This window comes from Meleagris gallopavo, chromosome 7, assembly GCF_905368555.1.
Source record: "Meleagris gallopavo chromosome 7, MGAL_WU_HG_1.1, whole genome shotgun sequence".
NCBI classification, from domain to species: Eukaryota; Metazoa; Chordata; class Aves; order Galliformes; family Phasianidae; genus Meleagris; species Meleagris gallopavo.
In genome coordinates, this window is record NC_139410.1 from 6816825 (window position 1) to 6842218 (window position 25394).

At 42.0% G+C, this 25394-nt stretch overlaps 1 protein-coding gene and 1 non-coding gene across 4 annotated transcripts in view; one reads left to right on the forward strand and one right to left on the reverse strand.

The window, feature by feature from the left end:
• Positions 1–25394, reverse strand: part of LOC100546352 (uncharacterized) — a 101019-nt gene that overhangs the window by 36469 nt on the left and 39156 nt on the right. For both annotated transcript variants that reach the window (XR_014884265.1, XR_014884264.1), the window contains exons 2-3: positions 6953–9206; positions 5887–5956 (exon numbers count right to left, since the gene is read on the reverse strand). This is a non-coding gene — a transcript (uncharacterized LOC100546352). The remainder of the gene's footprint in view (positions 1–5886; positions 5957–6952; positions 9207–25394) is intronic.
• The window catches only part of DRC11 (dynein regulatory complex subunit 11), an 86075-nt gene that overhangs the window by 11603 nt on the left and 49078 nt on the right, over positions 1–25394 (forward strand). For both annotated transcript variants that reach the window (XM_085227595.1, XM_085227596.1), the window contains exons 4-6: positions 257–445; positions 1146–1217; positions 11691–11881. In XM_085227595.1, coding sequence (XP_085083721.1) covers positions 257–445; positions 1146–1217; positions 11691–11881 — 452 coding nt within the window. The remainder of the gene's footprint in view (positions 1–256; positions 446–1145; positions 1218–11690; positions 11882–25394) is intronic.

Genomic DNA, 25394 nt, shown 5'->3' on the forward strand with positions numbered 1-25394 from the left:
CCTGGGATGCTATAGAAACAGCATGTCAGGCTCACTTTCTCCTTAAGATCCTCTAAAAAACTGTCTCTGGAGATAGCAAATTTCAAAAATACCACATGATGGCCCTAAAAGAAGAGTCTCTGCTGTTTGTAGCAGAGATGTTTTGTCTTAGAAGGTTTCCACTAAAGGTTAATTCACTGTCTCATTTGCTAAGTGAGGTAGGCAATTAACAAAACTGCTCTGCTTTGTCCTTTCCTCTTTGGCTACGCTGCTGAAGAAACCTGTCAAGGCCATGACATTTGAAGAAGCCATTAAAATGATCCAGGTGGCAGAGCGGGCTCGCCAAGGCAGGCGTCGAGCATTATTCATGAAGCAAATCTACCTTGAAGAGAAGAGAAAAAGACATACAAAACTTCAGGAACAGACTGGTCCAAATCCAGATGACGCTGCCACCTGCATTCAAAAGGTGAGACCTTTGATGTAATGAGAGTTCTGCTGAGAGCAAGGGACAATATGTTTTATTCAGAAGAACAGCAGTAGAGAGAGCAACACAGCTCATAGGGTGGGAAACACTCTGAATGGATTGCTCTCAGGGTGTTTAGCAAGGTGAAATACATCATTTAAGCCACTTAAAAAAATGAGACATAACCCTAGAGGTGAGATCAATGGAAACAGTCCTGCTCTGGTGGTGCAGGATGACTCTATAACCTACATGTTGTTTTTCTGCTCTGATTTTTATGACCTCAATTGCTCTTTCTGGCATCACCTTGAAATCCAGTGCCTTTTCCTGTGGTCTCTTGGGAAAGAGTTCATTTCATATCTTGAGAAAAAATACGAATGGGGTATCACTGCTAAATTCCAGAAAAATTCCTGATGCATGAGTAATTTGGAATAATTCAGCCTGATGAGAACAGGAATTCACTCCTTAAACACTTTCTGAACCCTGATGTTGTTGTGCTAGAAGATAGATATGCCAGTGCAAGAGGATAACAAACTTAGGAATTTCTTTTTTAAAGAATATAGCAGCTGCTAACCTGTTAAAGAGTAATAGTTTCAATTGTATATTGTGCCTTTCCTTCCTCTATTTGTTTTTTCCTCTGTCTGCCACAGCAAAGGAAGCTGTAACAAGGCCCATTTATCTCATTAGAGTTTTGTTTACAATTCAGGTTTGGCGAGGATATATCCAGCGCAAGAAAACAGAGAAAATGAGAGAAGAGGAAATGATATTTCTGGGGATGGTAAGTGGTGCTGTCTAGAGAATATAAAGTTCTGTAGCCTGCTTGTTCTTCAGACTTTCGTAATTTAACAGAAGACAAGAAATTAATTTCTAAGAGTCTTCCCCTTTTAAAAGGAGTCTCTAAGGAATACAGAACTAAACAGAAATGATAGATGGCACAGAAGTACCTCAATTTGTCTTAAGCTCTTGTGCTATGTGTACACAGTGCAGTGCATATGGCAGAAGTTTAGAGTTTGCCCCAGGAATGTGAGGCAGGCATGACAGAGAAAGGGAATTCTATTATCAGTTTTTAACTCAGAGTGCCAAGACAGTTGAAGAAGTAAAAGAGCAGTGTCTTCTCACAATCCTTTGCAACCTAATGTGTGTGTACGGCAAGAAGAGGGAAAGAGACATTAGAATTACCATATTGCACTGTTAGTATGAACCTAAATATTGCACAAGTATAGGGAAGACTGTGGTCAGGTAGATTGCATAGGGTGAAAGTGACCCTACTGACAAGGCAGACAGAGGGAAGAATCTCCCCAAACCCAGAATGCACATCTCCTCCCGCCAACACCTTCCTTCCTTCCAACAAATGTTTCAAGTCCTCATGAAGCTGCTTCTGAGCACCTGCCTTGCAGAGGATCCATCTTTGCTTTTCATTTGGTTTATTTATTATAGTTCTTAAATGATCATTTGAAAAACAATGATTTAATTTTCAATGAAAATAAGCCTTCTGCTTCTCCCAGAGAGTTTGAATGATTTCCTTAGCCAGCAATGGGATTACACTTCAGTAGGTTATGGCTTTTATGAAAGAGCCATAGTTGTACCTGCAGCAGACATCTGCCAAACATGTGTCATCAGTTAAGAATGACCATGAAATCTTATCCATAGGAAGTAGCATGTGCATTTATCTAAGTTTCACCAAGTTAAATACAGATAAAGTGTTATGGATTATTGCCTTTCGTATCTGCTAGTCATTAACAGTAAGCATGGCCAGCTTAGGTAATCAGAGCTTGTCTGCTGTTTCTACCTCTCTTTAAGACAAAGATTTTAAGTGGCATAGACTAAAATGAGGAATGTTTGGAATGTACTGAAAATAAATTAGGCAATATACCATCTGCAAAACAAGGGATAATTTCCTATCAAATCCCATAACAGTTTCTTGCAAGTCTTCACAGCCAAGCACTCCTCTCGCAGTGGCCAATGGAAGGAGTAACAGATCACTAGGGTATAAATAGCCACCTACTGCATTTTATGAGAAGGAAGATCTATTTGATCATAGGGATGAAGGGAATTCAAACCAAACACATGGATTGAATTCATTTCCTGACCTCCAGTTAGGAGCGAGAGAATTGATGTTTTCAGTTCTGCACTCAGACTCATTACTCTTTATCAAGTATATAATCAAAGTAAGTGGGAGAGGAGGGAAGAATACCTCTAAATAAAAATAATCTGTTCATATTTCTGGTATTTTTATATTTCCCCTTGTGTTTCACTTTTACTTTTCATGCCACATTCCCATCCATGCTCTCCAAAGGAAATGAATGCAAGAAAGCATGGGTTCACACTGATAGATAGACAGTGAGCTCCAAAGGTCAAGTCTCTTTGATGTATGATCATGTCAGCCCTCTAAAAAATGACCACAGATTTTCATGTGTAAATATGTTGAATTTGCTTTTCTAATGCTGCACGACACAGATAAATTAGAAGCTCTAGCCATCCATTACTCCAAGTCCATCCCAAAGGAGACCTGACTTTTACTACAATAAATGTAATTTCTCTTGTAATTATAGTTATTTTTAAAATGTGGGTGTTGCTTTCATGTAAAGAGTGCTTTACAAAAACAGCTAGACCATTTGAAGTTCTGAATAATGATTTGTGGAAAAATTGAGTCAAGTTCATCTCTAAGTCTGGAAATATGTGCAACAAGGAGAGTTCAATCTTTTGCTTAACTCAGTATTATTTTCTTTACTGTCTCCTCACTTCAGAAAAATTTATGTTTGTTTTCTGGAATTTGATTCTATTTCTTTTGCTCGATGACAGAGTAGAAGTCTGTGTTCCAGAGATTTTTCTTGGCTCACAAGTAAGGCCTCATTATTATTATTATTTATTAAAGCTTAATTGCAGAAACAGCATGATTCCCTCAGCACATGTTTTTCTAAATCTCCGATAAATCACAATTTGCAATACTAGTTTAATTTGGAAAGAGAAGCAAGCCTCACTAAGAGCACATATATCTTGATAACTGTATCCTGACCTATTTCCTGATCTTCCTGACATTGCTGCCATACTGCTGTTTACCCCCAGCACCATCACCATAACCAATGCTGCAAAGCAAGTCCTTAAGCCACACTGCTTAAGGATGCTGCAAGACACATTGTCTTGAAAACATTCATATTGTCTTGAAAACATTCATATGTTCTACAAACCAACCTGTATTTTCTTGCTGTATTTTACCACTGCAGGCCAATTCAGTGTGCTATTATTGAGGTTTTTAAACTGGCAGACTTCCACTTATCTGTTTTTGGCTTGTAAATCCCCTGTGCTCATGTTTTCATGGAAGGAGCACAAGTAATCAATCCCACTGGAGCCAAGTGCTCCTCATGCTTAGGCAGTTTATAGGACTGAACCCTGGATGCTTTGGATGTGCATACACACAAGCTCCTTGTCATCTCAGACACACACCTACTGACGTACACAGCTCTCACACTGTTCTATTCCATCATTTCAGCCCTTACCAAGCAATTAGTGGCACAATGTTTGCTTATCTGTGGTTTTCTCACAAAACATTTCCACTGTTCTTCCTCCTTCCGTCTCCTTCATATATGAGTGGACCAACGTGGTCTTAAATAACTGTTTTCTCCTGCTTACCTCTTTTAAGCACACCCTAATTTAGGCATGTTTTCTTGGCTAATGCTTTTATTTATATCTGAGAAAAGTCTGCCAAACATTGCTTGTTCTTTGAATTCCTGATAAATATAATTCATTTCACCCAGTTAGAAACAACTCAGTGTTTCCTGGAATAGCCTTCAGTGTAAACATTCAAGCGTATGGCTAAATAAATATTATATGGGACTGGACAAACTGAAAGCTCCATAAATACGTAACACTTGAAATATTTCTTCAGTTCCTGGAAGTAGGCAAACACAGTAGCATTACATACCAGGCCTGTTTTTATCAGGCCTAAGATTACAGTGAGTTTTGTTATACTTGCAGCTTAGAGAACGCTTAGATGTCAGCAAAAGCTTTGGTTATTTAGCCAGGCATGCAGATACATCTAAAGATGTAGATTGCCTGTCTAACGGTGCAGGCAAGCAAGAATCCCACTGAATAATTTGGCTTTCATTGACTGGAGTCACACTGCCTTTCAGAGTCCAAAACGTACTTGCCAGTTTTAGTAGAAGTTTGACAGCATACCCAAGTATATGTTCTAAATAAACATAACTGTAACTACATAAACTTATATGGCCAGGAATATAGATGGCATTTTCCACTTCCAGTGCTCTTTGAGCTTATGGAAACTTGTCACATGTCAATATTTGTTTATAGATTGTATAAATCTACGAAGCAGCCTTTTTCAATATTTTTCTAACAAGACCTCTTACTACAAATGCTTTGTTTGAATGCATATGACAATTACTTTAATTGGGAAAGCCATTGAAGTGAATCGTATAGTAGGGAAGCTTTAATGAATGCAATACATTTTGTTTAGTTGTTCCTCTTTTGCACCTAATTTAGGAATTCAGCCATATAATTGATGTGGCTATCACCATTTGTGTAGCATGGAACCTATACGATCACAATTTTCATCAGACAAGAGACCTCTTTGAAACACATCCTTCCTGCAGCCAGACAAAACAAGAAAACAAGAAAGGAACAGCACAGCTAACTCATCTATTAAACTTCCATAGAGATTTTGGATCACAGCTTAAAATTCAGCAGGATAAATTAGCAAAGAGCAAGACCCCAGCTGCTTAGGTAGAATATTCCTTTCATCTGCTAGTAAGGAGTTGCTTGTCTGTGTAGTTCAAATGTAAAAATCTCACTTTCGCTGCTCATGAATATAAATGACCATTTAAAATACTTGCTTTGCTTGGCAAATAAAGTCCTCTGGAGAAACAAACTCTGCTACGTCTGAAGCAACAAAATGCTACTCAATGACTGCATCTGCTGAAGGATTACAGACTTGGACAATGCTGTCTGTAGCAAAACAATTAGTGAAAAAGTCCCTTAAAACCACGCAGTGCATCTTTCAGCTGTGCTGTTTCAGAACTAAGAAAAGAAACCATTCTAAATTAAGTACCCAGTATAAAAGCTGCAGTAAATCCACTTTTCAGGCATCATATGAGTGTTAGCCTTGAAATGTGAAATGGAATGAAATGTATTTATTTCACTGGAATGAAGACTATCTTTCCTTGTAAGTGCAGCTGTAATGGAACAATTGAAGAGCAGTTAGTTCCACAGTATGGGGCCTCCTAGATGTAGAACTCTAGCCTTAAGCATGTTCAGCCAGCCTGCACACCTCTAAGTGTTTTATAATGAACAATAAAGCAGTCTGTGTTGGGAAAAGTTGCTGAGCTGACTAAGCAGAAAGGCAGACATTTCAAGCTAGGAAAGAATGATCTACGCAATTGGGCTCCTAAGTGTGAAGGAGAGTATGCAGAGAGGCTTTCATCACATAGGCTTACCTGGAATGCGTAGGGAACTGCTCCTTCTTTCTGCTGGTGGGTCCTTTCACTTTGGTAAAACCTACATTCTCTTTGTAGAGGAGAAGGGGAGAAGGAATAAAGAGCAGAAGATCAAACAGCTCTCTCATCAGTGTACTTGTGACTGATGAGTTGGAAATAAAATTCTCTTTTAGACAAACGTCCATTTTGCCTTATTAATTTGAACAAGGATTTTAAAGACAAAGCCCATCAAACATTAGATAAGCATTTTAAGTTAATGGACCATGTAGTCTTATTTTCCCAGAAACTCAAGAATCTTCCTATTATGCCCTATTTTCACAGCAACATCAATTATTAATATGTATACTTTTGCTGACAGAGGACCACACTAAAAATGTGAGTTTCGTTATCCAGTTCTGGGTCATTAACTGTGAAAAGCTTGTAAATATAATGGTTTATTCACATGGGAAGCCTTCATTAAGATGCATTATTCTACAACTGATGTGGCAGCACTGCATTATCAAGTTCACTGTCTCCATCTAATATTTGTAATTTGTTTCTAAATGAGTCGCTGTTTGCAGGGCAAGTTAACAAATTTGAATTTCACATGGCCAAAGAAATTTCTTAAAGATGGGAAAATACTTCTTCCCCCAAGGAAAAGCTATTTATTAGTGTCTTACTATAGAATGCCTCCCTTTGATTCAGAAGCAGAAACATTAGAGGCACTGAGAGAAGCGATGTTAGAAATAAATTGCCTTTTGTCTTCCTTAACATTCACATTAAGTATAGAGAGCTGCAAAGTTGCCCTCATCAAATTGTCTCTTTACAACACTTTAGAATTCCAGATCAAGTATATGGGCACATGGAAAGTGGGTCTGCAGTGCTGCAAGGCACAGGCCAGAGACTGGTCAGCAGGAAAACACTCCTGTTGGAGCTGTTTGAAGCCATCCTTTTGCACTGACCATCTGTCTTGGCACAGCTTCTGCCCTTTCAGTACCTATTTCTTCCATTATTGGATGGACCAATATTTTTCAGACATACTTCCTTCTGACGTCTGCTCCTTGATGAGAGAACACACACTTCTCACCTTTTGCAGTTGCCTCCTCACAACTGGGGCAGGAGTAGGGATAGCTTGAACTCTGAAACTGGAGAGGTTTAGGGCAACGTAGACTTTTGTGATCAGCACAAGAACAGTGGACAAAAGAAAGCAAGCTTAGCAATTTTCTTTCTTTAACTGCAAAGCAAGAAAATGGAAACTGTGTTTTCTCATACGTAGGCTCCCAGATGGACTTGGTTTCCTTTCCTTGGTTTGAGTCTATCTGACAAAAGAAAAAAAAGCTTTTCTATGAAAATGCACTACAAATGCACAACAGATGGCAGAGAACTGACAGCTAAAACAATGGTGCAATTACATCATTTTTAAACTGATATCATCTGGATATCTTGTTATATCTCTTCAGCAGCTCCTGCAGCTGGAGTCTCTATTTTTAGGTGATATCATTAAATTTACTCCAATTTTATCTATTTCATCTTCAGGTTAGAGTGTAGGTAATAGTCTAACACTGATTCAGTTTCTTGGTCTTCCACACCCTGATGTAATCTTGGATCAGTTCGGACAGGTCAAGGAAGCAGTTTTTAAGATATTACCAACTTTATTTCTTAGCCCACATGTACGTAAGTTCTTTTGATGTTTCCTCATGTGTCAACGCCTTTCTCCTCCTGTTACTAAATGAAATTGATACTTTTCCTGTTCCCATTTTCTGTCAGTTCTTCAGTTTGTTTTCATACCCCACCAGCTGGAGTTTGCTTGGGAAGATCCAGAGGAACACCAAGTTTAGTTCAGCTTTTGTTGACATAACTGCATTGATTTCAAAGTAACTGAAGGAAGAGTCAGGCCAGTTGTATGTTCACTTGTAAAATTGCCCTTAAAATCAGATAGCTGTGGCATGATTTCCTCACAGCTGTTCAGTGCTTTCCTCCTCTTCCCCTAGAACAGAAGCCAGCTCTTGGTTCTTTACATGTGCAGCCCTCCCAGTCTCCACTCATAAACACAGTGCATTGCATATGTTCCCATTAGACTGCCATGAATCCTTCAGGACTCATTTGTCATGACCAGATCTGCTCTTCTTTTCATGCTCTCTCTCACCCATCTGACTCAGTGTGTGCTATTTCCAGAGCTTTGCACTACGGGAGACCCCCATTGGCCAACTGGATGTCCATCGCTAGGCCTGCTTCAAAGGGCGCCATTTGTTATGAACGTCTCTCTCTATCATTACTCACAACAGCTTGCCTGCCACTTGCTTCCCAGTCAGATCAAGTGTCTTTTTGTACCTTGTGCCATGTCATACTATCTTGTTGGCTCCTTTCCAGTCCATAGCCTCCTCCCCATGAACTCAGCTTATCTGCCTGCCTAGGTCTGAGCTGGCTCCACTCTCCCAGCAATGGAAGCAATCAAGCAGCAGCACATTTCACATCAGCAGCAGCCTTTTCATCCATGTAAATAAGTGACCAGTGAGCACACCCTAATTTAGAAAATACTAACAGCAAGGATGGAATGGGACTGGAAGAAAAGACGGTTGAATGAGAATGAGGCCGTATCAACCTTCCTGTTCTTTAATGAGTTGTTGAAGATGGTTAGCTGGACTGTCATTGGTAGAAGTGGTTTATTTTGTCTTATAATAGTAAAACAAAACAAAGAAAAGAAGAAAATGGAGGGCAAATGCAACAGAGCATCTCTTCATAAGCCATTCTGGAAAGACATGTCTGTAGTTCAGCCTTAAAGCTTTGACTGCAGCTGATGCACTGATAGCTGTATGGAGACGAGACAGGTAGAGGCCTTGCATGGATTTTGGAGACTAGAGCATGTTCTGTAGCTCTGTTGCCATTAGCATCTGAATCAGCTAGTTTAGAGTTAGCTGGACTGTGTCCACACCAGCTTCATGACTCAAGCATAGGTGTGGTCTGTATTAGTTCACTGAGAGATAAGAATCCCCTGCTTCTGGTCTTGCTCACATGGGCATGTTCTTGCCAATTTAAATAATTCTTACCTCATCTGACTTTGGCACTGATGAAAGATATGTGGGCAGTAAACTTGCAGTGATGAGCAGCTAGCCATCAAAGGCTCCCTCTGGGCTGACTGGAGAGCAGCTGAGAAGAGAAGCTGAGTGAAGGAGAGGCTCAGAGGTGGAGGAAAATGGATGCTCTCCTGTCTGTGCTGCTGCATGACTGTCCTGCTCAGCACATTGTTCCATGCTTGCCCACCGCTTCCCTTATGATGGCTCTGGCTCTCAGCTGCCTCCTTGGTTGACTGATTCACCTCTTTATAATGAGAGAGAATTAACCTGGGGGAGAGAAAAGATAAAGGAGATTATTTCCCATTTCTTAGACAGCTGGTCTGGTTCACTGCAAGGTCAGCTGAGTGTTAGAGCCCAAAAAAGAGAAGGTAGGGGCCACACAGCCAGCAGAAAAGGAGGAGGGGGAACTGGCCCTTTCCAGTGCCAATCAGCTGTTCATTCAATGAGCCATCTCATGAAAATTCACCCTTAAGAGTTCACATAACTCACACAGAGAAGCCTGTCTTTCTCTACCACCTGCAAATCAGCCTAAAGCTGAAGATACCTTTGTGCCTCTTGCACTGACTTGCCTCAGCCTCATCACTGGTTCTGTTTCTTCTAGCCTCCCAAAGGAGATAGGACAGGATAAGATCGCCGAGGATACCTCCAGCATTCATCACAGCTATCTTTGCTCATGGAAATACTGAGTCCGTTTCTTCCATTCCCAGATTTCTTTCCCTTATCCACTCACATATCTTCAGCATGAAATGCTGGAAAACATACTTCTAAATAAACAGCCCTTCCCTCTACTTTCCCCAGCGAGCAGCTAGTTAGGTTGTCTGAGCATAACACAATGTCTGTTCAGGCTGTGCCATAGCAGTGTAGAAAGACATGGAATAGCTGTGTTGGCTCTAGCTGGCTCATCTCTTCATTAGCAGCATTGGGACCAGTACCTCTGGGCCACAGCACTCTGCTGGGAATGCATAGTCCCTTAAGCATTACACTAGTGGAACTAAAAGTTGAGTGGGGAACTATGGAAGGGAAGTGAATCTTGCTTCTAGATAACAATCTGGAAAGCAAGCCCCATGGGTCCCAGAAGTTCATTTAATGTTGCAAGTAAAATACAAATAAATAGTGCTCACAGTAGCTGTGCTGTCCTTTAAAAGAGTTGCTGTTAAAAGTGAAGAATTGGAAACACTTGATGACTATAGAAAGTGACAAATGAGTGAAGATAACATCTCAGGGTGAGAGGCAAACATCTTTGGGTCATATATTCAGACAGAGAGCAAGTGCAGCTGCTGTTCTGAAGCATGCTGCTCTTCTTGTTTCTGTCTGAATATTTTCTCAGTGGTGGCCTTGACCAATTCCTTTTCCACACATTGCAGATGCAGGGAAGGCAGTAAACTGCTTTCCTGAATGGGGCCTCTAACGCTTTCTTTGGACAGTGTGCAAACCCACTGTATACTTTCTGAAACCAAATTTGCTTGGCACTCGTTAGTGATTTTTGGAAGCTGGTTGAAGCATGGAAAAAAACTGAATAACCGATCCTAAATGTAAGCTGGCCAAACCTTTGATAGAAGCTTTCTTGTCTTTGCGGGAGTCCTCTGGAATTAGGACTTGCAGCACAGTAGAAAACACATTTTCAGAGTCAAAGTGAGTAGAAGGTGTTACTGAGTTAGTCTGAGATCTGTTGAGTTAAAAATACGTTCTGAAGGTGGAAGCCAGGACAGAAATGCAGACCTGGGCTTTTGTTCACATCTGCTGCCACCTATACATGATCCACTGCCTTTGAAGAGGAGAATACATAGCATCACAAAAACAGCTTATCACATTTTCTCCTCTTTCCCATTCTTCAGTTTGGCACACACTGTCATATAACATCTGTCCATCCCAAGTATGTGGGAATTACTTTGTTCTGGAATTACTGAAAAACTCAAAGCTAATTTACATTGCTAAAAAATATCCATTTTTCTTTACCTTCCAAGGTGAGAATGGCTCATAAAACACTGGGAACACATTAACTTTATCAACCATTGCAAACTGAAAAATGCAAAGTTTCGGGCCACCCACACAGATGGTATTTTTCATGCTTCTGTATTTGCATACCAGAGAGACTTTCATTTTTATCTCTCTTAAAGCACACATGTAAAATCAATCACGGAGCAGAAATTATTATTGTAAGGCTGGTTTAGGAGTCCTTCTTGCCAAGGTTATCAAATCATGGGAAACTTGGGGAGCCATGATTTTTATTGCAGTGTTTGGGAGGCTGTTTATTCTTTTTGTGTTGTTTGTTTGTTCCTCAAAGGAAGTTGATTTCCTAAAGGAATATTATCAGCTGCAACAAAATACCAGGAAACCGATGACCAAGCATATAAAACTTTAAGTGAACAAATTAAAAACAATACTGGCTAATTAAAAAGTACCACTGGGAAGTGCAAACATTTGAAAACTCAATTAAAAACCTCTGGCACCCTTCTGACATGGATAAAGCTGGCATTTGCAGAACAGCAGCTTTCTCACCTGTCTCATTGAGATACGGGGATCCCACAGCTGAAAGGGTTGTTTTTGTACATTGCAACGTTGTTAATTAATGCTGAAACACCAACAATAGGCCATTGTGTGCATCCAGGCACTTCTTATGAGAGCAGGGCTTTTTCCTGCCTTCCCGCAAATAAATTCAGCCCTAAGCTCAGAATCACTGTCAACCTGGCATTCTGGTGTGTATTAAAGTTTCTTCTCACCGTACCTTTTCTTTTCTCCTCCTGTTTTCAGAGCTTTCCTCCTCACCTGAATGCCCTTCACAGTACCCCACAGATGCACACCAAGCAAGAAGGTGCCCTGCAAGGTGAGGTCCAGGGGAGACACGAGGAGGAATTCATCAAGGACCAGCTGCGAGAAACAGAGGGGCTCGACATCAGGGAAACTCTCCAGGATCAGATCAGCCAGTGCTTCATCGAGTGTCGGTGAGCAGAGATAAACACTTACCCCTCAAGGAGACCATTTGCTCCAAGGAGCGTGGTTGTATCATTCTTACAGGCTGCACAAATCCATTTTACGGTGGTGATCTTTGTTCTGCTGCAAGCAGCACCTGCAGAACTGAGATCCTGAGCAGCAGGGCTCATAACTGGGGAAACCAGACCAGTGTGTAACTCCTCATACAGTCTAGCTTTGTAATTATATGAAGCATGTGTACAGTTTAGGCACACTGGCTTTTTACATGTCTGAATGCATAAGGTTTAAGATAATGCAGTCTGCCATGACACAGAAATACAATTCTTTCTATAGCAAATCACATATCCAGTCCTGCAGCCCAGGTGCCTGCTGTCAGCGTTATCAAGCAGCCTGTGCCAACCTGAAGGACCTTTGTAATTGAGGCCTGACCTCGAAGACGCTCCCCCAAACGAAGCTTTATTTAGCAGTGCTGCTGATCTCAGTGAAACTTCACGTCTCAGCAGAGTTAAGCACATACTTACACCTTTCTAAACCGAGTGCTGACACCTACAGTTTCTCAGGAAGTTTACTTTAGCTGAAGTTGGAGATGGGCAGCTTTAATAGGGCAGTACTGTAAGGCCTTGTACTAAGGAATATAGACTGTTTTTATGATGCAAGTAATTTTCTCTAGGATTTATACCATCCAGTGAGTCACTACGTACATGCAAAGTGAGAAGCAGGGCCCCAAAGTTCCAAGATAAACGTCTTTAAAGACAATTAAAAGATATTAAAAGTAAAATCCTCCCTACTAGGACAGTAACAGCAAACGATGCCAGAGAGCCTAGCCAATCCAGACAGTCATTTGGAGGAAGCTGAAGCAAATGCTTGGTGCAGGGAGGCAGAGAGAAATGACTGAAAGAGCTGTTCATCAAAAATAGGTGTATCTGTGAAATACTCCCAAGATGTAAGATGGAGTTTGCATGCTGATCCTTCTTATTCAATAAGTCTTACAGGCAAAATGGGACCCTGTTGTTAAATTTATATCCCAGATGGACCCAGGGGCTCAACTTCAGATGAGGCTTCAAGACTGTAGGAAGACACAGTCAGTATCCCAGCATATAAATAAGTGATTAAAGGAGTTCTTTAACTACCCTGTAGGTTGTCTGGTCTGATCTAGTCAGGTTCAGTAGTCCTGAATCTCATCTAGACTTGAAAATTAACAAAGATTAAAGCTGGTGTTTAAATATAAGCACCACATTAACTGTTCTTGGATAGCTTTATGGGTATGCTTTTCCAGAGCAAGTGATCCTATTAAATGGGATTAAGATACACAGGCATGCAGAGTTAATCAGTGACAGTGCTGCTTGTACACAAGCCTTTAGAAAGGCAAGTTGTTCTACTGCAACTGGGAAAGGCTGAGAAAACAACTCCCCTTCAGTCCTGCATTATGACCACAGTCAGAACTGCTCCTCCACCCACCCACCCAAAGCAATCTGGTAAATCTGTAAAAATTAACCCAAATCAGATCATTTTAATGGAGCAGAGTTAAAGAGAAGCTGTGTATCCAATTATGGCAATTATGTAGTGTGCCCACATGTGGGGTCATCTCTGATGGCACAGGGACGGTGACAGACCTGTGGCAGTCAGCATGGCGTTTTTGATCATAATCCCTGTTACTCTCTTCTTTTAAATGAGCTGTCCCTCATCTTCTCTAAAAATCAGTAAGGCATTTTTCAGCCAAGACTAGACAGATCTCACTGATAAAATCTACTCTGATGACTTAACAACATGGCAGATAGAATCCTGCCCCTATTGAAGCCAGTGGGAGAGCTGCCATCAGTTTCAGCAAAGGCTGGACATCACCCAATATTTCAGTTCATTTGAATCTGGCTGAGTAACGAGGACTTTCTGGCACAGAGAGAAGTCAGAGAACTGCCTGCTATGAAGCTCCTCTTCATGGGAGGCCTCCATTTAGGTGATCAAAATAGTTCTCCCAGCAGACACATTTGCTTGCATCCAAAATAGGTAAAAGATCAGCACATGGGAAGCACGTGTGTCACACATAGCCAAGCTTTCAGCATGGTGAATGCCAGAGACACTGCAGAACTAGCAGGACTGGCTGTGACTTGCTCCTGCCTGGCCAATGAATGGCAGAGCAGATCTGAAGTGTCAAGGTTTACATTAATTATTACCTGCCAGGATGTATTTTGGCTCTCCATTAAGCTAGCCTACAAGATGAACATCTAAATGCAGCTTATAAATTATTCTTTAATGAGGCTTTTTGACAGAGCTTAACATTTTCCATAGTCTATTAAATAAACTGATAGCTAAAAGGGAACAAAGATTCTTTTGAGTGAATTTTGCTATATGTGCTAGAAAAATAAACCCAAACTTCCATATTTTATCCTTCAAGAGGAAAAGGATGTGATGGGAAATACAATTAGCAGGTGTTGTCTTTCAGCACCACTGCTATCAAGTTACAAAAGCAATGAGCACGTATAAAGTTTCTCCTCTCGTAAGGATGATTGCTATAAATATTTACCACTTGCTTTGCACCAGGGAAAAGGAGCGGAGTCAGTCATTTCACAACCCAAGACGGAGTGCAAATACTCCAAAAATTAATAGTTGCTGTGATTATACACCTCTGAGCCTGGATTTTAATCAAAGGGCTCCCACAGACTCTACTCGTTATATTAATAACAGGGGTTTATATTAAAAATACAGCAATTGCATAGCTGGGGCTTTAGTTTCAATTTCCTGCAGTATTGCAGACCAGAAACATTTCTCTCTAATTTCACATTCAGGGTGTTGCACTGTATATGCAAAAGCTGTCCTCACTGTCTTCTCCACTGCATATGCCCACAGTCCCCAGGTAACCAATATTTCTTGGATTCGTCTCTATATTAAAAACAGGGGGCGGAGAGAAGTGCATAGAAGGATCCTCTGATTACATGAAAAAATGCCGTACTGTCTTTTTCCAAGAAAAGCCTTTGACAGAAATCAATATGAAGGATCAGAAATCAAGATGAGGTTTTTATTACCAGAGATAGCCTCGAGAATCACAGGGGAGAGCCTAACACGCAGGCTTTGCTGTAATGCATCTTATGCCCTCTAGCTGTAACAAATTACGCCGTGAATTTCTTGCAGGATTTATGTGCCTCTGCTCGGGGCTCTGGGGAGCATTTCATCAGTGGCATCACTGACCTAATAACAGGGGATCTAAGTAATAGCAACTTTTATGTACGTGGCGTGTTATTCCCACAGATTTGGGGATTGGTTTTCTAGAGGAAGGAGGAGGCGAGGGGTAAATGTGCTCTCATAATAGGTTTACACTTTACTGATTAGCTTTGAATGATCTTCTTGCTCTGCCTGCTGACTCGAGCACTGTCAGCGAAGGAATTGGCCGGGCTTCACAGCAAGTGAATGAGACTCCGTCTGAAGCAGGGGGTTCCTGTGCTTTATTTATTCATTTTGAACATTCCTGACAGCCAGCCCGGCCTTTGATGCAGAGGAAAGGAGAAAGAAATAGGAAGCGATCGTGTTATATTTCCCTTTTTCACAAGGCTGTTTTGTTGAGCTGAATGTACTGCCAATGGGTCCGTTCATGGGACTCCCCGGGCAGCAGAGGTAAGCAATGGAGAGACAGGAGGAAGATGAATGGAGAGAAAGGTTTTGCTCTGAAACCCCACATAATGGGGAAAATATTTGTGTCAGGCCCTGCTTGTATTGCATTTCACACTCTGCACACACTGCTCCTCATGAAGTCAATCCTGACGTGTGTGAAAGTTGCCTGGCAATTCATCAGTGCTGACGTCCTGCCAACAGGGCAGAGACAGATCACACCTCAGCTGTGCCAAGCACTGGCCTCACCGCCACGCTCCCTCAGCTCTGGGTTGCAGGAGCTGACGTTGCATCCATCAGTCCTATCTGCCTTATGGTACGTGCACGCCCTTGGCCTGCCAGCAGTGCTTTCCAAGTAACCAAGGAATATGGAATGCAGTCTCAACATAATATGGCAGCAGTTCACAAGCAGCTGATTGGAAAATTGCTTCATAACTAGGTTTTGTGTAACGAGCCACAAAGGCAGACAGTTCTTTCAAAGTGCAAGCTTCAGTCTGGAAATCCTTGGAATACAACCAACCAGAGATATCACCAGACTCTTAATCACAGTCTTCTGCCATTACTATGCCCTGTTACTCTTGGAAATGCATTTCCTCCTTCTCAGCCACCTATGAAAAGGCATTTCTCCTGGAGAAACGTACCATAGAATCATGAAGGCTGGACAAGACCTCCAAGATTGCCCAGTCCATCTGTCTACCTATCAAGGTTGCATAAGACTTCCAAGATCACCCAGTCTAGCTGTCCACCTACCATGGATATTTCCCCACTAAACTGTATTTGTGCACCGAAAGCCTGCCCAAAGTGAGTTCTTTAGAGAATGTCTCGAAACAACTTGAAGCTTCTTTTGAATCGCTCGCCAGCCAGCATAGATTGTCTCCTCTCAGCTCTCTCCTTTTGCTCAGAGAGTGAAGACAAGCTCTGAACTGTGAAGATGAATTTCTGAAAAAGAATGGCAGGGGCTTGGCTGCTCCCTTCTGTTCCTATGCTTTGTCTACCTGCAGAACTACAGAGACATCAGTGCTACATTAAGTGGGTCCATTTGCTAAATTTTGGCTTATTACTAAAACTTCTAAATTGTTCTTACATCAGGCCTGCTGCGAACAAGAGAGAAGTCTAAGGAAAAGCCAAAAAACGGGCCAAAAGAAAAAAAAATTACAAAGGTGGCCAAAATCTCTCCTCCAGGAAGGTGATATTTTTGTTGTTTCTAAATCAACTAATACAGAGTTTCAATTCAATACAATTTACAACATATTTCACGTTGGGACAAGATCTATCGTTAACAAATCCTTCAAGCAAGAGATAGAAGAGACACCTGTTTTTTCCATCAGTAACGTCTGTTTTCTGACAGAGGTAACAACTTCTGATTTTGCAAAGGCAGTAATCTCTGCACTGTAATAATTAGTGCTAGTACAAAGTGCTCTCTGCGCGCCCTTCTCCAGTGCCAAAAGGCCATTCTTCAGCAACAGCTTGAACATAACATCAATCTTTTTGGCCATGGCTGAGCCTGCACCCAGATGCTTGGCTGTTCTTTGCGTAGACAGCCAAAGCAACCTTCATGATCCAACAGGAGTAAGGCAGCCACGACAGCACATTGCTCAGGCAGCTGAACCTGTCCACCCCACATAAATAATGTGGCAGCTCATCCTTGCTGAGCTCTTTGCTGCAAGCAGCCACTCTGCTATCCAAATCTGAGTGCATATCTGTGAGAACTAAACTCCTGCCTTTGGGCTCCAGGGTGAGGCAACTTCTAGGAGTGATTGATTAACATAATTAGGAGCTGTAAACATTAATGGGTAATGTTCAAGCCTTTTCTGACATGTTCTTAAAGCTTCCACTGTGTTGTTGTCTATTGACTAATTTTGGCAGACATCGCCAGGGCTAGAGGGAAGCGAGGGAATGGAATGCAAATGCATCACTGGCTTACCGGAGGAGTACCAGAACAAATAACCCACCAGGTTTCTTTGCACAGAGGGAAAATAAGTTATCATAAACAAGAGGATTGTTTGTGCATGAGGGGAGAGCAGAGAGTGCGTGCTGAGGATTAAATAGCAAGATTAGCAGAGGAACAGGATGTCGACAAGGCCAGAGCAGCCCACAGTTCTGCAACCTGTGTTCCCTTTGAGTGGAATCAACTACCCAGATCTGATAGCCATTAATAAAAACAGCCCTCATTCCTTCTCGCTTGTGAGAACTCTGCTTTTAGAAGTGTGAACCCCTCTAATTCCAAAGGAAGAGAGGCAACTGATTAAGTCCATCTGCACAGAATCTACTTTATTGGATGCCCATGGATTTACAGGAGGCATGGGACACCTTTGGGAGCTCCTGTGCAGTGGCAGGAGTTGCCTACTTTGGTGCAAGCAAACAATTTACGAGTGCACTGACATTAATGGAGGCGGCTTGATGGCTTTTGAGGGGAACAGGCGGAAGCCCCTGTGTCCATATATTTCTCATACGTGGTGAAACACAGATAAATCTTGGCAGCGGGTATCTGAAACAGTAAGACCAGTTGAACCCCGGTGTCAGGCCTCCAGAGAGGCCTTGATAGTATCGCTAGCTCTGCTTTCTAAATCATCACAAACTCTGAAATACATTGCCTTCCCTTTCTCATAAGGCTCCTTGAATTTACACTTAAATTTATAATGATTACCAGCTCTACACAGTGATTAAAAACATATGCAAAGGACTCTGCTGCTGTTCCTTATTTTCTCATTTTGTTCAGTGAACTATCAAAAGTTTGAAATGATCAAGGAACAAAAATAAGATTCTTAAAGCATCTCAGGTACAAGTCAATTTCCCAGTCCCAGCATAACAAATCATCCTCATGCCTATGATTTACTCACCAGTGCTGCACATAAACATATCTGCACCAGCTCTCCGAACTCTGCTATTCCCTTCCAAATAGATATTCAGATATCTTAAATCACTACATTGTTAACAACCTTCCCTGGATGACCTCTCCTTTGACTGACAGTTTGCTGACTGACTTCTCGTTACCAAATATGCGGTCAGATCCTGATACTGTTTAACGCAGCTTGGTCATTATTCTAAGCTTCCCATTAGCTTCTAGAGAGGGGTCCATGTACTTAATGAGCAAGTCTGTCAGAATCAGAGCTGCTTGGAGGCTGTTACAGGCAGAGATACATACTCTTGCACCACAAAGACTTGCTCTCCAACCAGTTCACCACCAGTGCAAGATAAGGGGCTTCTTGCAGGAGCACTCCACGCTTCTAGCATCTGCAGATACATATTCATCTTCTCACTGTGGCATGATTTGCACTGCACACCTCTTACCGTGCTTCCATATAAATTATTCATTAGTGGCATTAAAAACTCGTTCAGATTTAACAGTCACACATTACAAAGCCATAATGAGCAAGGTTCTTCTTCAGACCAATCTCTCCTCTTCCACTTCTCTCTTCAACTTATTCACTTCTCAAATACTTTGTCCAGACAGACTTAACCTTTTCCCCACTCCATTTCACAACCCCAGTTTCTGCCTTTTCAATTGTAAAGCTCTAAACATTCAAGCAACTGTAGGCTACAAGCAAAATTGTCTAGAGCCTACTGGCTCAGCCTGTGGAGGTAGAACAGCAGGATACTTAGAACAGGAACAGCACAGATAAATAGAACTATAGAGTCATAAAGGTTACAAAAGACCAGAGAGATCATCTAGTCCAATCACTGATCCATCACCGCCATGTTCCAAAGGACTCATGGTAGTGACCCATCACTGTCACACTGCAGCTCCTTGTGCTGTGTCTTGGGATCAAAAGGATAGATCCAGTTGGACCTTTGTTTTGCACAGGCAAAATGATGTCTTCAACTTGTCTCCTTATTGGAAAAACCTAAATCAGTTGGACTGGCATTTTCAGAGCTACATATTGTAAGTTGAACGCTCAGCATCTAAACTGTCTGGTTTTGTTTGCTTTCTGCTTTTGAATTTGTAGCACTGCATAGTGAAAACCGACCATTATAGCAAGTTAAGGTTAGGTTCACTTTCCTACCTTTCTTAAATGTCTGAAAGGAACTCACAAAGTCCACTGACCTTGAGTTTAAACTCCTGCTTAGTATTAAAGCTCCTAAAAATATTCATTCCTTCCTATGCCTAAAAAGTCTGGAATCAGCTAAAGTAAATAGCATTATACTGAGCTGGTCCCACTTATAAGCAAGAAGAAAAATCTTGCAACTAATCAGTTCATTTTCCTAACGTAGTCATACCCATCTACAGTAATACTTCAGAATTAACAGCTTGGAAATGCTAAGTGATACCAACATAATGCACAGCCCCCCACCGATGTTCTCAAGGACACTTCCCAAACAGTAGATTTATTTGTTGTCATAGATACTTGTGCAGACACAAACATCAGTAAGATTCAGGGCTCACGCCAGCAGTTTATTATAACACTGCTCTCCATGTTTTAAAGATTGGATTAGGCTTTTTCTGGGAAATCTGGCTTTTTCTGCGTATATTAGGTCGCAGTTCTCCCACACTGCTGTTTCTTTATTCCTTTCTCAAGCAGAGTCCCCACACAGCAGACGGGATTTCTGAAGGCAGGAACAGGCAAATGGGGCGTTTGGCATTGATAGCTGGGGCTGGATTTCCACCTCAGAGCTGGTTTCTGATTCAGCAACCCAACTCATTACCCACTGCGACTGCCCCAGAGGGGTCTGCTCTGCCACCTGACCTGTTCTTGGTTTGTACTTGGCACAGTAATGATCCATGAGAAAGGAGGAAGGGAGTGAATCCCAGCAGGAAGAGGAAGGGACCCAGCCCAGCAAATTTTTCACTTCACTAGTGGAGAGAGGTATCCTCTCCAGCAAGTTAATGCAGTGCAGGTGAAGGAACCAATTTTCCCACTTCCTCCCTTTCCAGCAGCAGAGTGAAGATGTGCTGGGATACAGGAACAAGGAACAGGCAAAGAAAAAAGAATCAGGAGTCCCACTGGTGCCTGATGGAAGGGCAGACAGGTACTGGGGAGTCAGTGTCTGGCAGAGGAGAGGTGTTTAGAAGATATTCTGGGAAAAGAAAGACTAAGGAAGAGCTCAGAAGTCAGGAGAATAAAAACGAACAGGAAGCACAGAGCAGTGGTTCCCAAACTTGCTCCACAGAAAGATCTCTTTGGAAAAGCAAGCAAAGGAGGTAGAAAAGACATTTTCAGCCTTAGCTCTGTAGAATGCAGAGAAGAAAGGAGGCAAGTGGGGAAAAAAAGAAATGTGGCGTGGACTGTAACAAGAAGCAGAGCAAAAAGGGAGCAGAAACAGTCACAAGGAGCTAGAGAAGCAGAATCAGAAAAGGAGGGATGAAAGAGGCATATAACTGGGAGAAAAAAAACCCCATAAGGTACCAATCTGAAAAACAGGTACAGCCAGAACCAAAATGGAAAATATGAAGCATGTCCAATGCAGAGACAAAAAAGCAGTCTCCAAATGTGTATGTCAGTAAGAGAGCTCAGGTGGGTACATTAAAAAAAAAAAAAAAAAAAGACTGGATTGTCTCCAGCCAGGAAGTCTGATTTTGAGTATGGAGAGGATGAAGGCATGCGAGTTATGGTTGGGAATGGGGCTGTGAATGACAGCCTGTTATTCTTTCTCACAGGATAAGAGGGATATATTTAGTTCTGAAAGGCAGTTGTTTCGCCCTTTTCACTGACAGTGGGTTTTTGGGAGTTTACATACTGGGGACTATAGCGGCAGAATGTCTGATGGAACATAAGGCTGAATGTGGCCAATGCGGTTTCAATATGCCAGCATGTTTATTTAACGAGCTGCTGACAAGTTACTTAAGTGCTGAATTTTAAATGAATCCCTCACACAGGGGATTTGCATCATCCAGCATAAAAAATCCAGGCTTACACTGTAAATCAGTGTAACATCTACTGCACTTCTGAGACTGCTTCCATTCTGCTCTCATCTCTCCTTTACCTGTACCTTGGCTTCTCTCTTTCTCAAACCAAATATCAATGTACACAATTAGATTCAAACTTGGCTTCCACGGGGGTGGAGAGCACAGCTTCAATGAAAGCAGATTCTTAGGTGGTTAATAAAATATCTAGATGCATTTAGTTAAAATGAGATTATGCCCTTCCATGGGCATAAGTCAAATTCCAGTAGGGCTAAACAGAAGAGGTGTACACAGCAGGTGATTGCATCCATCCACCTCCATGTCCCTATGGCAAATGAGCTGTGGGTGACAGCTGCACTGACTGTGATCCCAGGATTGGTAGTATGTCCAGGGCAGGTGAGGCTCATTCATAGAATCATAGAATGGCCTGGGTTGAAAAAGACCACAATGATCATCTCATTTCAACCCCCTGCTATGTGCAGGATCACTAACCAGCAGACAGGCTGCCCAGAGCCACATCCAGCCTGGCCTTGAATGCCTCCAGGGATGGGCATCCACAACCTTCTTGGGCAGCCTGTTCCAGTGCCTCACCACCCCCTGTGTGAAAAACTTCCTCCTAATATCCAACCTCCTAAACCTCCCCTGTCTCAATTCTTTCCCCTTTTCTCTGTATTCAGCTCTTAGGTCTTTTCCAACCTTCATGATTCTATGATTCTATGTCTCTATTCTATTCTATTCTATGTCTCTATTCTATGGTTCTTTTCTGGCTATTTCCCTTCAGAGCAGCAAGCAGCACATTTGCTACACGAGCATGTAGCAAACCCACTGTTTGTGCAAACAGGCCAAGCATGCAGGTAGACTCCTCCCTATGCAAAGTCAGCATGAAAGCTGGTCCATCCAAACCTATATTCCTTTTGAATCTCAACACTGGAAAGGTTTTGAGGTAGTATTTCTGTGGGTGGGATGAGAACTTGCCTGAAACCTGAGTCTCACCCATTCCTTCCAGAATCAATATGTTTCAGTTTTACTGAGCATTTCAGCATGGGGGTGATTGGTCAGACCACACCAAGCAGGTTGTTTTTATTATCCAGGTCAGGGTCCAGGGCTTTAAAGTCAGGCTGTGTTTCAGCCCGGTACATTTACAACAGAAAATCTAATTATTTACAGTCTTTTTCTCTAAACACGCCCAGCTATTAGCATCACCAATTATGTTTTGTTTGCTGTGTCAGGCATCCTTAGGACTTATGCAACTGCAGTATTAAGAGTTACCATCCCAGGCTGAGTGAAGGAGATTTTATGGTGCTTACAAGGGGTTTGCTTGCTCTTGTTAGGCTTGTACAAATTAATAATTTCAACACAGTCCAATTTAGTATGATACCATAGAAATACAACATTGGTTCACTTGGGAAAAAGAAAGTGTAGAATCATAGAAGAGCTTAATACTTTCATAAAAATGTGCTCAGTATTAGACAAAAGGGTTCAGTGCTTACTGAGATATTTACATAATATCAGGAAACTGCATCACTCCTAAATAAAATCTGCTCTCATACTCCCCTCTGTTCTCTTAGAGTGCCTTACTGACGCACTAATCCTTAGGTGGCTTGGAAAGGAAATTTACTTTCTTGTTTTGTATTGCCCATCACACAGGGAGACCGGGTCTTTCCTGCAGATTTTTTTCTGGAAAGCATATAATCCAGCAAGTAATTTTGAAGATATTGGTTTAAAGAGTGGCTGTAAGTTAAAGCCTGCAGTCTGTGTAGCTGCAGGAGTCCTCAAAGTATTCCAAGTCAAAATACAATTGCTCCAAGGGAGCAAATTCCAGAGCCGGAGCTCTGCCATCTTTCACATTGAGTCCATGTGCTTCCCATCATTGGTTCAGCCCTGAGAGCTGCCGCAGACAGGGCAGCACTGCGCCCAACGTATCATTTCACCTTCATCCTCTGCTGGGAAATTCTATATAACGCAGGCTTTGTTCTTTATGGATTGCAAGGTCTGCAGTTGTGGGAGGCCTGGGAACTCATGGGAGCCAAGGTGGGAGAAGCTGACTGTAGCCTCTCCCACATAATGCCTATATTTCTTTCCTGTCCTAAACTAATCTTTACATTCCTCCCCCTGGAGAGCTCTGCTTTCCTATAACAAGGCCATTCCAAAGAACTGATACAGTCTATAGGCCCATAAAGCAATGCAGTTTGATTTCCAGTATTAAAAAACTGAGAGAGAGAGAGAGAGAGAGAGAGAAGAAAAAAAACCCTCTAGGGTTAATAAGCAAGTAAGCAGTTTAGCCTTTAAGTCTCAACCTTTCTTTCCAAATTGCACTTCCAGCATCAACATACCTGGTCTGCTGGTTGGCAAACCTGCCCAAGGCAAGAGGGTTGGAACTAGATGATCTTTGAGGTCCTTCCAACTCAAGCCATCCTATGGTCTTATGTTTTTCCTTGTCTTTTTTCACCAGCTTTTGAATTGCCAAAGCAGAGGTTCTAAATTATTTTTGGTGCTATTGAGCCATTTAGTTATCAGCATTGACCACAAGCATTAGGGACCAGTAGGAGTGATTAAGTGGACCACAGTGTTAGCAGAAGTAAAACAGGCATCATCATATTTGGTTGCTTTCTTCACTTGGGAATATAACTTGCCACATTTTCAGCTTCTCACACCCCACTGAAGCACTTCCACGTCAGAAGCACTTATAAAGAAAGCACCATCTTAGTTATAAGCAGCTCCATTCATACTCTTGGTCTGAAATGAAGCAGCAAGCCACTTTCCCAAGCAGTAATGTGGCACCTGACAGATGCTGATTGCACACTGCGCTTTACAAATGCTTAAAGACAAGTCGTGGCTACACAGCAGATCAGCAGCACAGTGATCCGTGAACGGGATGGCTGCGGTGCAGGGGTGAACAGGACAATATGCACATGCAGATCATTTCAGTACAAGGAGTCAAGAACCACGTCAGTGAAATCAGACTGAGTTGTATTTCTACACTGGTGCCGTGCACGTAAGGCAGACTCAGAAGAGGGAAATGAACCACTGAAACATGCCAGGTACTACCTTCACATTTACCCATCTTCCCCATACTACAAAATGATGCAATCAGTTATAAATCAGACAGAAATCACATGATTTTAGACATTGCCTCAGGCAGCCTTGCTCATTTTAACCACTGACACACGAGCATAACTATTACTCTTACATGCTGTATTTCTTCAAGTGTTTAAAACAGGGTAGATCAAAGCACAAAGATTCTCTGTTTTCAAGCTATTCATCCACAGTTTCCCAGGATGCACATGCTGCACAATGCATGCAAGGAGCTTGATGTGCCCCAGGTGTGTTGCATTTATTATGCACGCGTACAACTATCCATCCAGCACATGAACAATAGCTTCATGGAGATCACAGTCATCTCAGAGAGTTTTTAGTCAGCTAATACCTCTAATACCCTTTAAATACTTCCAGTGCCTTTCACAGTCAAGTGGTGGCAGAAGACATACAGTACATGCGAAAGCATTGCAAAGTCCATACAAAGCCAACACAACGCTCATACATGAGCAGCATTTTTGCAGCAGCTTAGCCCTCAGCTAAGCATTATCTTCAGCTTAAAGCACAGGTTAGTGATGGGCCACAGCAAAACAACTCAAAGTTGCCCAGTCTGCACCTTCATTCTTCTCCAAAAGAGGTGCATTTTGCTTCGCTGGCACCATGGCTTCTAGAAGCAAAAGTGATGGCTCAAATATTTCACCAGCAAATCCGATAAGACAATGTTCAGTGCACTCTGTTTCACTCCACTTCCCAAGTGATTTGGTGATGTTGGAGGGCAGGTTATTTCTCTTGGCTGGCCTTGCTACAAAATTGCATGCTTTACTTCCCTCTTTACAGATTTCATATTGTGTTAATAAAGTACTGTTGACTCCCTCTGGCTGACTCTGCAGGAAAGCTATTCTTGCAAAGCTTCTAGTCTGAGTTAAAGTAATCTTGCTTAAAACAGGCCATAATTGTTTCAGTCTCTTAGGTTTAATACTAAGCACAGGAAATATTGCCAATTTGAGTCAGATTTGACATTCTCTGAAGGTGGGATAAGCTGACCA